Source organism: Chrysemys picta, chromosome 2 (genome assembly GCF_011386835.1).
Source record: "Chrysemys picta bellii isolate R12L10 chromosome 2, ASM1138683v2, whole genome shotgun sequence".
Classification (NCBI taxonomy): domain Eukaryota; kingdom Metazoa; phylum Chordata; order Testudines; family Emydidae; genus Chrysemys; species Chrysemys picta.
This window is the reverse complement of record NC_088792.1, coordinates 21,584,487-21,598,234: the sequence shown is the minus strand read 5'-3', so window position 1 is coordinate 21,598,234 and position 13,748 is coordinate 21,584,487. Positions and strand designations below refer to the sequence as shown.

The 13,748-nt window shown below is 35.6% G+C and overlaps 1 protein-coding gene across 6 annotated transcripts in view; it reads left to right on the top strand.

Annotated features, from left to right (window-relative positions):
- Positions 1-13,748, top strand: part of LMBR1 (limb development membrane protein 1) — a 138,317-nt gene that overhangs the window by 112,352 nt on the left and 12,217 nt on the right. For all 6 annotated transcript variants that reach the window (XM_005297203.4, XM_042859093.2, XM_065582749.1 and 3 more), the window contains 6 exons: positions 6,179-6,259; positions 8,034-8,110; positions 8,343-8,420; positions 9,570-9,643; positions 9,879-9,969; positions 11,516-11,582. In XM_005297203.4, the coding sequence (XP_005297260.1) occupies positions 6,179-6,259; positions 8,034-8,110; positions 8,343-8,420; positions 9,570-9,643; positions 9,879-9,969; positions 11,516-11,582 (468 nt within the window). The remainder of the gene's footprint in view (positions 1-6,178; positions 6,260-8,033; positions 8,111-8,342; positions 8,421-9,569; positions 9,644-9,878; positions 9,970-11,515; positions 11,583-13,748) is intronic.

Genomic DNA, 13,748 nt, shown 5'->3' with positions numbered 1-13,748 from the left:
GGGGTCCTGGCTCCCTGCTCTCTGCGGGGAGCCTGGGTGCTGTCCAGACTCAGGGCTCCCTGTTCCCCACTGGGAGCCTGGAAGCTTCCCGATTTCCAGGCATGGAGTTCACCGCTGGGTGCAGCTGGGCTCCCAGTGGAGAGTCAAGAGCCTGGGAGACTGCCCGGACAGTCTGGTTTCCAGACTGGGGAGCCGCGGGGAGGTGGGAGGTGGGGCTGCTGGGCTCCCAGGAGGGAGCAGGAGCCAAAATCCTGGGGACACCCAGGCTCCAGTAGGGAGCCGAGAGCCCAATCTCTTACCCCCCGCCCCCACTGACCCGGAAGCACTGTTGATGAGGAAGCGCACCACCGAGAGAAGGAGGGTAGTGTGGACATGCCCTCAGTTCCGAAGGGCAGTTCATAGATTAAATTATGGGGATACTCTGTTTCTGAACTCTTCTCCTTTTATGGAATTTTGGAATTCACTCCCCATCCTGGTCCAAAATTGCTGAGATTACTGGCCTTCTGATCACATTGCAACACCCATATGCCTGCATAGGCATTTGAGGCAGGTTGAGAGTATACTGCATATAGTGTTTACAGCAGCTGCTGCATAGATGAGCTTTTTAGACCCATAACACATAAAGGTGTGTTCAGTGAATCTCTTTGAAGCTATGATGGGGTAATTATAATTGTTCTTGGTGTTTGATGTTCTCTAGTAACTGTAAAATATTTGTTGCTGAATATTTCATGTTGTCATGACAACGTTTATGGCGTATACAGAAACTTTATGGAGAAATGGCCTTTTAGTTGTTCAAGTATTCATTACCGTTTGCTTAGCATAACATCAGCCATTCACCAAGAGACTATAATAGGAAGGCTAAAAATGATATTTTGGATGCTGGTTTTCTCCTGCTCACAAGGCTGTGCAACTATATTATAAATGATTATTTGTTAGTATTATCTGTTCCCAACAGTGTCCAATACATGGTAGATGTTATGCAGGTACAGAAGCAGGTCTAGTCCCTGTTTGTAGTTGCTTACTCTCTTCAACTATAATCTAAATATTACAGAAACATTTACAATAAAAAGTAAGGGAAAATTAATACAACTTAATTCAGGTGTCGATTAGTGGTTATTTGTGAGGCCCAGAAGAAGTTTATAATTTAAAAACAAACCACCTCTAAATCATTCCCATCTTTTGTGTGTTTTGGACTGTAAGCTTTTTAGAGTAGGTACTGTCTTTATTTTGCGTAGTGTCCAGTGCCAAGCATATTTTTGGTGCCAATCAGATAACACGTACAGAGGCTTCAAAAAAGACAGCTCAGTGCTGTAATAAAAATTCACAATAAAAATTGCATTGTAACTGATAAAGGGTTGTAAGGAAAATTATATTTATAGGAGCTTGTATTGATATTTTGGGGAAAAGTCAAGAAGTAGTAATGCCCTTTCAGTAGAGATAAGAAAAAACACCTTATAGCCGCAAGTGAAGTGATCAGTGAGTAAAAAGTTCATTAATTGAATGGAATGAATATTTTCCACCACTGTACAAGTGATAATATTATAAGCCAGTGACACTGAGTTTTTACTGTGTATAAGTAGGATCAAGAGACATATTGGACACCAATTATCTTTCAGATTGTGGGGGAACTAATTGCACTAAATATACTTATGAAATATTAAATTAATATAGTAGAAAGAATACGATGATGGAAGTACCAATAAAAGTTGATGAATTTCGCTGAGCAATAGCTCAAGTGAGAGTATGGAAATAGGGTTTAGGTAGAGATATTTTTTGTATAAAGCAAGCAATTTTTTATTCTTAATTTTTTTGCCAGTAATTATTAAAGTACAGTTTAAATAGAAATGTCATTTGTGTGACAAGAGCTAGAGATTGTGGAAGCTTTGTTTTGGCCCTACAAAGCTTAATACATACAAATAGTAGAAAACAGTCTATTTTTAAAAGGGTTTTTTTAACAAGGTTTTTAGTGTTGGGGAATTGGATCTTAAAAATCACAGCAATGAATTAAACAAAATATCTTTTTAGTTTTTGAGCAAAAAGTTAGAATTATTTTCATTTTAAACAACTTCAGCTATACTAATTATAATCCCTTAAAGCATCTGTACTTTTGGTTCCAAGGCGAGATTGCAGGGAAATTCTTCTAGGTCTGTTTCAAAACATGTGTTTTGTTTAGCAACTCACCTTTATCACATGATTTTTCTTTTATAAAAGTGGTGTATATGGTAAGCTGCTATGCTAATTGTAGCATTGTAAAATATGACTCTTGGACATTGGAGATCAAAATTTGTGACTTGCAGGTATACCACTGAGACTGCCTAAGTGAATTTGCTTTTGTTGCAATAACAAATACCTGAGATAATGCATTATAATGGAGACTTGCAGTAACTATGACACAGCAGCTCTTCAGCAGCCTTACTAGTGGTAATATTAAGCCTACTTTCCCAATTAATGGATTTAATTTAAGTAAAATCCTAGTTAGTTAATCAGCGAAGTAATAAAAAGTGTTCTGAAATATATACTCCATAAGTGCTACAAATTGAAGTGTTTGGGACTGAGTTTCAATAGACTGAATTTTTCATAAATCCTTTCATATTTTTAAAATATCTAATTATAGCATTACACAATTTTAATTATAAATATTAATTCCTTTATATCTTCTTACAAGTAAACTTGTATATCTCATTAATGAACAGCCAGAGGTTATAAGAAAAAAAAATTGACAATTCTGATATCTACCCTAACATTTTTAGTTATTGAAGAGATACTGGGAAAGTGTTTCTGTTTCCAGCATATAATGTTTCAATACCCACATCACTTCTACAGAAGAAGAATAAAGCTGGGACTTTTTTTTTATATTAAAAGAGAAAAAAAAGTTGCCTTTAGCTATTAGTTTTCCTGAATCCAAAGAGACGGGTGGAGCAGGATCAAAAATACTTACATGATCAAAGTTATTGGCTCTGAAGGTATCCTTACCTATGTAAGAAAGATGAAAGGTGGTGTTTTTATTGCACGCTAGTAACAGTGTAATTTTGAACTAATTGGTGTTGAACTGCCAATCACCTAGGGGGAATGCAAATAGATACTCTTACAGTTTCCTTTGAGGTACTGAAATCTTATGTCGGGGCTGGAAGAAAAACAGAATAATACTGTTAAATTGACCTTAAATGAGCTGCTTTGTGGTTTTCTTGGAGAATCCCTTCTAATTTTTCATAACTAGTCCAAACAAGTTTTGTCTACTAATTTGATTTATTGGCTAGACAATGCTGACATTGAACTTTGTGCATGTTTGAAATAAATTAATATGTTGTAGACCTTTAAGTATTTAGCTGCATCCTCATCAAATAGTATTTTGACTGATCTAAAACTTTGCCTTACTGTCTCCTTTGTAAAATATGATTCTTTTGTAGAATAACCACTTGCCATCACTTTTAAGGAAAAATTACAAGAGCTGTGTCACATGAATGACTCCTATTCTCTGTCATGGTAGATATTAAGGGCCTAATGCAGCTAGCATGGACATTGTTGGAAAGACTCCCATTGATGTCACTGGAAGTTGTGTTTGAGCCTTAAAATTCGGTATTAAAAAAATTAAAATACATAGCTTTTGAATAGAGGTTTTTTCCAATGATTTCCAAGTACATTGCAAAGAAAGAAAATTAGCAGTTGATACTTATAACTTTTGTACAAAAAATTAATGGGGCCTAGATTTCAGCCTTAAAGTCAGAATTTTGCTGTTGACTTCATTGGAGCCAGGATTTCACACTAAAAGTACTTGTTAACTGAATAGAAGTCATTCCGTAAGTCTGGTACCTTACAAGAGAATAAGGCAAAGTTTTAGACCTCTCAAACCAACACTTCAAGAGCATACAGCAAAATAAAAGCTTACAAAACTAAAGGCCATTATAAATTTAAAAACTTAGATTTATTTTAAGAAAGTGGATTGGAAACATGAGAAATTAGATTCTTATGATTCACATAATTCAGGAAATCTAGAATAAAGAGAAGACAGTTTTGTACTAGATACCTTTTACAGGACTTATTTATTGTTCAGCCCCTATTACTAGGCTTTTTATGGGGTCAGTGTGACTTCCAGATAACTCTCAGTGATGTCAGTGCGAGTTTATGCGTACGCAAGGATAGAATTGGGCTTCTTGCTAAGGAAGAAAATGTTTTTAAATTTAAATTTCTTTATATAGCAGTAGATACAAAACTTAAGCATGTTAATTTAAAGCAGAAGTTAAACTTTTTCTAGAAGAAAATTACTGATTGAAATACATATTTGGATAAATGTTTAACCATATTGAAATTAAACAATATTAATATTCGGTAATAAAAAATGCCAGTGTGTTTTGAAATTGTGTCCTCACAAGGCATGAAATACCACAGTGATGGGCATGGTATAAGAACCTGAATAGTATGTATAAAACTAGTGAGGTTGTGTATAGTTCTGATTGGTGCTAAGGGGGTGCTTCAGCAAAGTACTCAATGCAGACCACCCATGCCACTACAACTACAGTCCAGCATCACTTTAAGCAACTTGAGTTATACCTTTGTTTCTATAAGAAACAAACAATACCACACAGAGAATCATGATTTCTATTGGGACCCTTTATTAGTGTTAGGTTAGGAAACGTTCTCCTTTTCAGAAGGAATGAGGAGTGGGTCAATGGAGTAGACAAGATACTTACTATAGCAGGAGCCATATATATGGTGTGCCATGTGTGACCAGGTTTTGTGCATAGAGGTCTTTGGGAGTATAATGGTCTGCTTCCTACTCCACCTTCCGGAGGAGACAGGATCATGGGATGAGCCAGGTAGTGGATGGGGGGAATGAGTCTAGTGGTAGCTTACTCCCCACCCTCTCCCCCCCGCCTACCCCCAGCCCTTAGACACACTAGGAACCATATTTCCTGATTTCTGCAGACTGTTCTTGTTTCCGTTTGCTATCAAGGATGGCTTCGTTTTGTTTTTGACTTATGGGAATTGAAATATCCAAACTTTTGCTCTAATTGCTAATTTAATGTTCAAGGTATAAAGATTGAAATACTGTGGTGAAAGTATGGTATTAAAACCTAGAGACAGAGAGATGAATGGCAAAACTACTACTTTTTTTTTTTTTTTTTGAAGGGCTACTTTTCATAAAACGCGGATCAAGGAATACAAATACAAGAAACAATCCATAGACAAGTCATGATATACTGCATAAATAGCTCTAATATAAGGCCCCAGTTATGCTGTCAAACCTGTAGAGCCAACAAGTGGGCATGAACTTGAGCAAAGGAAGGCAGATTGCTAAAATTATATAAACTGTTGTTTTGTACAGAATACTTTTGAAGGGAATCAACTATGGATGGTCACAACAGGACCTGCTAGTACCTGGTTGTTGGTTTTTGTTTGTTTGTTTTTTAAGCTTTTGACCTGTTTGGTTAAAAATATTGTGAGGCTAAAAAGGCATTGCAAAGGGAAGACTAGCATGATACTTAAATGTCTTCCTTATGCAAATATAAGGAACTCCACTGAAGGCACAGTTCAGTTTTGTAAGAGGCTGTATGTGAAGCTGCAGTTTGTTGATGTTGTTCTCTGTTGCCAGTGTTCCTTGAACACAAAGGCAAGGAAACCATTCTATTCTTTTGAAATTGTTATTCTTTAAAATAACTATGGTCAGTCTTACAGGCAGAGATCCACTTCATCTTCCACTTTGTAGAAAGTCCCTGAATATATTGAAGGGTCACCAGAGATTGTATTGCAGGGTTTGAATAATGGTATGTCACCATGTATTGAGACAACAGCACAATGCAGTCTTGCCGTCCGTCAGGCATGTACCATAATTTTTGGCTCTCTGCAACACCATTCAACACCATCTACTTTTCTCTCTCATTCCCTCTATGGCTGCTTAGGGATATAGGAAGGGTTCCCAGCAGATTGCTCTGTGGTGCCTCTGGTGTGAAAGACACCTCTTGCTCAGCAAAACAAGAGAACTTCCAATCAAACCTATGTTTTATGGAAGCTTTTTTCAAAATCCCAAAGAGCCACTTGCTATTCTAGAACTAACGGATGAGTATTGCTATTGTAAGATGACTACTTGTAAATGAAATATAAACAGTGTTTTAATAGTTTCTCTTGTGGGAATATTAGTAGTCTGAAAAAATAAAATCCCCATGTCTTTGCCTTCGAACAGGTGTGTCTTCTACTATGGAGTACAATACAGTGGAGCTGAGACAGGAACTTGAAAATGTGAAGAGCATGAAAACAAAATTAGGTAATATAGCTTTATATTTTATAGCTTCCTGTAGTTGGCAATTTAATAAGAAGCCTTCTTTAGGGTATCAGATGAAATTTGTTAATGTATGCATACCAAAATTATTTGCAGTTGCCTGAAATCAGTTGTGATCCTAAGCCTATGTTTGTAAGTATACTCATTTGAGTTTCTACAGATAGATAAGACAACATATCATCATGGCACTTCATCAGCAAAGATGTTTAACAAAATAAATTGGAAAATGTGCAATGGGAATTTTTGCTTTTGCTTTTTATATTTCTGTAGAAAGATGTATTAAAATATCACGCCTAAAACAGAGATACAGTTCAAACACCATAGCATCTAATACATCATTTGCATGCTTTTGATCATTTGGGATGAGTGAGACACAACTTTCCCCTAGATTTTTTTTAAAATGAGTGATTTAAGTGAGACTTTAACAAAAATAATAAAATTCTTCATTTTTAAAACATTCTGCTCCTGTTTCATTTCTTTACTTGTCAGGGGTGTCACCCTTTTATATGCAATGTTTGCTACTTAAAATTGACATTTTCCAAGTTACCGCATAGCATCCAAGACTGCAGTTATTACTATTTTAAGTGTAGGGAAATACTGCAGTATCCTAGATACCTGAGTGGTAAGTAAATGTAAATTTTTAGCCTAAATGGTGATGTGCATTATCTAATTTTTAAATTAATCATAGGTCTATATGCTGACTAACCTAAAATGGCAAGAGTAGGAGGACTGTTCAGTATAAATGACTGTAATATAAGGCCCTACTTCATTCGCTATATTGCAGAAATTGCTGATCCCGCAATATTAGGCTTCCGCTGCAACTTTGATTTTAATTAGCTGATTTGCACAGTCCACAATTTTGCATACATTTTGCGTATGCGATTAGTGCTGCACTAACAATCAATCCATATAAAAGGCTAAGGGACTGGACTTGATTTCTGCAGCAATTCATTAAGACTTTGAGTCTTCTAAATTTTATATTGGCCACGTTTTTTTAAAAATGAATGTAATAACGTTACAGAAAATGTCTGGTTATCAAAAAAAATTAGCAGGCATAACATAATATTTGAATATTTATATCATTCCAGCAAATTTTCTTAAACAAATAGGTCTACTCAGTTTTTTCCAAAATACCGCTATTAATAAAGGTCCATTATTACTTTTCTGTAATTTTTCCATGTCTTGTCCGCAGTTATTTGATGATCATCCCACGATTCAAGTAGGGCCTTACTGTTATACCTTTTTCTTTTTGGATCCTATGAAAATCTACATACACAGCTTATGCTCCTTGTAATATCCCAGCATTTACTGTAACACCACCCTTACAGAACCCTGTTGGAGCATAGAGCTATCCAAAAGGGCATGAGGGAATAATGTAAGTTTCAAGTATGTGACGGGGTGTGCCGTACAAAATAAAAATTTGCAAAACTGCGCCATGCTAGAGAAACACCCGTACAATTTGACAGCTTACATTGATGTGGTAACTGTGAGCATTAGACATGGATAAAAATAAAACCCGACTTACGGGAGCTCCATTGGCTTCCTTTAATGGGGCTTCATGATGGTTTTGACATCCTGGTTTTGTACCACTCTGTGCTATGCTCTAATATAAATGTTCTGTCAACTGACTGGTACCCAGCCCTTTTGGCTGCAGTTGTTTTAGAAGGTTACGTAAAATTAGAACATGAATCTGTAAAAATGACCATCATAAGACTACGCAAATTATGGTACTAAGTTTGCTTTTTTCCCCTGTGAAAAGAGCGGCGGAAAAAAGCTTCTGCGTGGGAGAGGAATTTAGTGTATCCAGCTGTTATGATACTGCTGCTCATTGAGACGGTAAGAATTTTACTATCTTTTTTCCGGTATGTAGAGGTTTCTCAGTTACTTGGCGGCTAATTTTAATAGTTTTTAGTAACGTGTATGTTAAACCATATGAAATCTGTTTGTTTCCCTCCTCAAATTTTCTTCACAAATATATTGATGTTTTATTTTCACCAAATTACATAACATTAAACATTGTTTAAATGTTAACCTTCAGAATTGACAGAATGTCTCTACTTCTTTATAGTCCATCTCAGTCCTCTTAGTTGCCTGCAACATTCTTTGCCTGTTGATTGATGAGACTGCAATGCCAAAGGGATCAGGGGTAAAGTAAACTTCCTTTCCTTTATTATTTTGAAAACTTCAGGGATGTGTTCAGAAGACTTTCTTGTAAAAATTCTAGTGAAAGACTGGACGTTGATGGCTCTAAAAACACTGTATTTTACACCTGAGATTAATACTCTGGGTTCAGTCCTCCAAACACTTAAACACGTGCATAACTTTATTCAGATGAGTAATCTCATTGACCTCTCAGTGGAATCAAGCCCGCTAATAGGGAAGAAAAACACTGGTAAATGGAGGAATCTGAGGCTGGTATCTTTTTTTTTTTTTTTTGGTGTTTTGAATTTTTAAATGGTACAATAGTAATAGATTTTAATAGGAAAATAATCTATTAAAAACCTGTACAACAGCCCTGCCCATTTTCCTTTTGTGTTTTCATATCATATCTTTTTTACACATGAAACACAGATTTTACACTTTTAAAAATACTTTATCTCAAGAAAATAATGGAGAGCTCATTGGTTTGAGCATTGGCCTGCTAAACCCAGGGTTGTGAGTTCAATCCTTGAGGGGGCCATTTAGGGATCTGGGGTAAAAATCTTTCTGGGGGTTGGTCCTTCTTTGAGCAGTGGGTTGGACTAGATGACCTTCTGAGGTCCCTTCCAATCCTGGTATTCTATGATTCTTTAATTGTGACATTGTTTTTTTTTGTTTTTTTGCTGGTGGTTAATGCTTTTTTTCCTGCATGCATACGGTCAGGTCTTGTAGTTGCACAGCTGTATAAAGGCATTTAGTAAAAGCTGCTGTTCTGTTGTTAACATTACATAGAGTAAAAAGAGTCTGGCTTTAGGGAGTGGAAATGTGTATAAAATATAATATGGGGTATAGATGTGTTACATATGTAAATCATAATGCTGAAAACCTAATTGTTTTCCCATCTTATTAAAATGACTTACTTAAATTTGAATTCTAGCTAATGTAATTACAAAGCATGTGAGCCTAAATAAATTGAGATCACCCTGAATTTATAGAGTTGTATCAGGAAAATATTTTATTTTACAGTGATACTTTTCATCTATAATAGCACCTTTCATCCAAGGATTTTAGGGTTTTGCTAGGGATAAAAGTTAACTTTTTGAACACTTAATATTTGTATCTCATTAAAATATGCAAAGTATTTTTCTCCTTGTAGGGGCCTGGAATAGGAAGTGCCTCCCTATCCACTTTTGGTTTTGTGGGAGCAGCACTTGAAATCATTTTGATTTTGTATCCTTTCTTTAAGTAAGAATTCTGTCTGTTAACAAGTATTCTGTCTAGTTTTCTGGGACATTGGTAGTTTACTAAGACATTTGCCTAAAAAGAAGAAAGAGACAGGTCAGTCCCTCTCAAGCACTCGAAGTGTTTTTGTTTTTTCTTTGGTTCTTAAGACTTTTAGGAGACTGCTGAGAACTTGAGTGAAATTTGCATTCCTTGGAGGTTCTTTTTTCCTTGATTCTCACAGCTATCTTATGGTATCCTCTGTCGTCGGCTTCTATAGTCTTCGCTTTTTTGGAAATTTCACTCCCAGAAAGGATGACACAACTATGACAAAGGTAAGCTAAAGTCTGAGGTAGTGATGCCCCCCCCCCCCTTTTTTTTTTTTTTTGCCACCCAAGACAAACTGGCTCTTTTAGTTAGTAATTGCCCTGAATGGCTCATTTGCAGTGATCAGTATTTGTTTGTAAGCTGCGTAAACACAAACTGGAAGATTTTCAAAATGCTGAATGAGTGGGAAAAAGGATGTGCTCTGTTTAGTTTGGATGGCATCCATTCATTTGTAAAAAGCCTGGAATAGCAGAGCTTGTTAACTAGCTATAGAAAAGCTAGTGAAAGGACTCTTTTCCCCCCCTCCCTCCCCAAGGAAACGTATTGCTAATGAGTAACTTTGATTGTGCTAACTGTACTTCAGGGAGCTTGTTTGAAATCTGAAGAACTTGGTTGCTACAAGTAATACAAAGTAATTCAGATTTGAGTAATTAAAGTAAGACTGAGGAGTTCTATTCAGCAACATTTTGCAGTCTCAGTCTAGTTTGACTTTCCACAGTTTGGCATTGGTTTCAGAATAACAAATGCTGTTACCTAATGCTGAGACACATGCATAGGTTTCTGACAAAATATTCCCACAAGCTGACAAGGGGGAGGGGATCAATAAGCAGGAGGCAGGATTTGGATTTAATTAAATATTCAGTGTATACCAGTGTTTAAGAAATTTCTTCTCAAATATAGCATATTGCTTTAATCTTGCCAGGAATTCTTGGAAGCAGGAAAGTACATGAAGGCATAAGAACATCTCTAATAAATAAATGTGTGTGTTGAAATGTTCATAATGTCTGCTCAGTTTTCATTTACAGTATTTTAAGAATAGTTCAGAAAAAACCAAAATATAAGTAAATACAAAAGTTGCCACCTTACTATCTTTAACAGATATTTTATTTACTTGTTAATTGTTATAGAACCAGAGCTGAACAAAATGCTTTCAGAACAGAAACATAAGTTCAGTTTCAGTAAAACTGCAGACAAATCTAACATTGCTACACTATTAGATTGTTTGGTTCAATTTACCGACAAAACTCAGTGGAAAAGAAACATTTTGTCTTTTAGCCTTTTTATAATTAGGCTCTAATCCTGCAAGCAGTTAAAACATGTTTAACTTTACACACAAGTCATCACAAAGCGAATGGAATGATTCATGTGCATAAAGGTAAGCAAATAAAGTATTTGCAGGATTGGGGCCTAAATTTTTAATGAATCATAGTTGCTTTAAATGATGCAGTCACTATTTTTTATGAAAGCCTTTGGTGAGCATGTTTATAGATTAAAATGTAGCATTACATGTTTGCTTATTCGCTTCTCTGCTGGTTTTAATAAGTATCTGACCTTGCTATTGTTGGAAGTAAACATTTTGTGAATGACACTTATTGGAGATGTCTAGCAGAAGCAAGAACAAATTAACTTTACATAATCTAAAATAAAATTACATTTTTAAGTCTAATTCACAGGATGTAGCTTTCAGAAACTGTTCTTTGTCAGAGCTCAGCTGCCATATTTCTTCCAGCAAAAAACCTATTTTGATGGGGGTGTTCTTCTTGTTCAAAACAGATAATTGGAAACTGTGTGTCAATCTTAGTGCTCAGCTCTGCTTTGCCAGTGATGTCGAGAACACTGGGTAAGTTGAATACAAATATTTCAGTATCAGAACAGCGAAGTATTTTTACTATGTTGTATGTTTTCATAATGTTTTGATGTAGGCATGTAAATGAAACGACCCAGGAGAAGTCAGACTTTGGATATCTATTAAAATAACTTCCATGGTGTTTCTCAGGAACTAAAAATCACTTCGTAGTTTTACTTTGACAGTCTTTGCTGAAATCAAATGTATACGCTTCTCTAAGTCCCAGAGCACCATGAATTATACATATAAATAGGGTGGGCAAAATTCAATTTTTTTATTTTGGGGGGATTTCGATGGATAATATAGATGTTTTGTTTTTAAGCATTTTTTCAATTTTTATTTATTTTAAATGTTTACAGTTGCACGAGATTGAGGGGAGTCAGACAACAATTATTTAATAATAGTAGATGTTAAGATTCAAAAAGTTAAAGTTTTACAACCATAAAAAAACACAAATTGTCCATATTACATCAAAATATAAAAAATAAATATCCTTAAATCAAATCCTTCTAAATGTGCGAGCAGCATTTTTCTATCTTTGCCTGTGTGTAAATTTCTGCTATTATTGATGGAAATGGGGTGTGTGTGGGGGGGGGTGTGGTGAAATTTATGTTTACCAACATTTACCAGTAAAAATGTTATCCTTCCAAGCCTACATATAAATAGCAGGGATCACACATTTTGGTAAAAGATGCGAAGTATTTTCTGGAAAATACACTACTTTTTCAAATGTTAATCAGAAGATCATGGTTTCATTTAAAATTTGGATTTAAGGAATATTTTTTTAAAGGGCTTTAGTCCTCTTAATTCAAGAAAAGCAAAAAAAAAAAATAGTCTAATACCATAGCTGGTTTAGTTTTTCATAGAAACTAAAGAATACTGTTGTTCTTGAAGGTAAACTTGCAGACAATAAAAAGAAAACAGATTTGAAAACTTTTGAAAGGCGTGCACAGTTATATCATGTCCATCTTAAAATTGTTTTTTGTCTTATGTAAAAGTGTGCATTTCATCTGAGTTCAGACAGATGTCATAAGTGGATGGTACAGCAAGCTATCTATGGATGAAGCAGCAAGTTAATGCCTTGAGCATAAAGGTTTATGAAGTGTTAAACACACTTCATGTATTTAGCTTTTTTTATAGTAATGGGAAAACCAGTTGATTGTTTTTGTTAAAATAACTGCTTATGGTCCTTTCCCCTCTAGGTTAATATGTTATAAGCTAAACTTTGGGGAAGACACCTTTATTCTGTTTAAAATTGTCATAGATACTGTTTAAAATTGTCATAGATACTGGAAAACTGGTTCAACAGATTAGAGAGAGAGGCCCCTTGTATTTGAAATGCACTTAAATGTTCAACCTATCAGACTCAGGCCTAAGTGCCTAAATATAGGCTTGTAAAATCATATGGAAGCATTTAAATAAGTCACCTGATTTTCAGTGATGCAGAGCACTTGCACCTCCTGTGAACTTCACTGGGATTTGTGGGTGTTGGCTGCTTCCAAAAATCAGGCTACTTACATTTGAGGTGTTTAAATATGAATATAGGAGCTTAACTTCAGACAGTCAGATTTGAAAACATCTAATTTTTGTTCTATTTAGACTCTATCTCCATGGCCTCAGAGTTCAGACTATGGGGTGTGAAGGACTGCACGTGCTAGTGGGCTGTGCAGTAACTCCCCTTTAGGACTCTGTCAATGTGAATGAGGTACCTTTTAGTTTGTGCTCACAGCATCCACATGGGGGAGGTATAGTGCAGCGTACTAGTGTGTGCTGCAGTTCACATCACTGCAGTGTACACAAGCTTTTAGTTGCAAAAACAAACAACAACAACTTGACTAAAGTGCCATCAGATATAAAACTATTGAGATTTCCCAATAAAAGGAGTCTAATAACTACATGGCATATTGTATACAATCTTCTTACGAAGAATCCCATTTTAAAGGGGCCAAACTAGGACAAATAAGCACTCACAAGTCTATTTCTGCACTGGGTCCCATTAAAATTCAGTGACATTCCAGGAGGGAATGCCTCTGTATGTGAAACAATACATTGTTGGAAGGATGGTATTCTAACCCAAAGCTCTCATCTTTTAAAATAAAATTAAATAAAAAAAAATCCATGTTTAGTATCCAAAATAATGTACATTATATATTGACATTC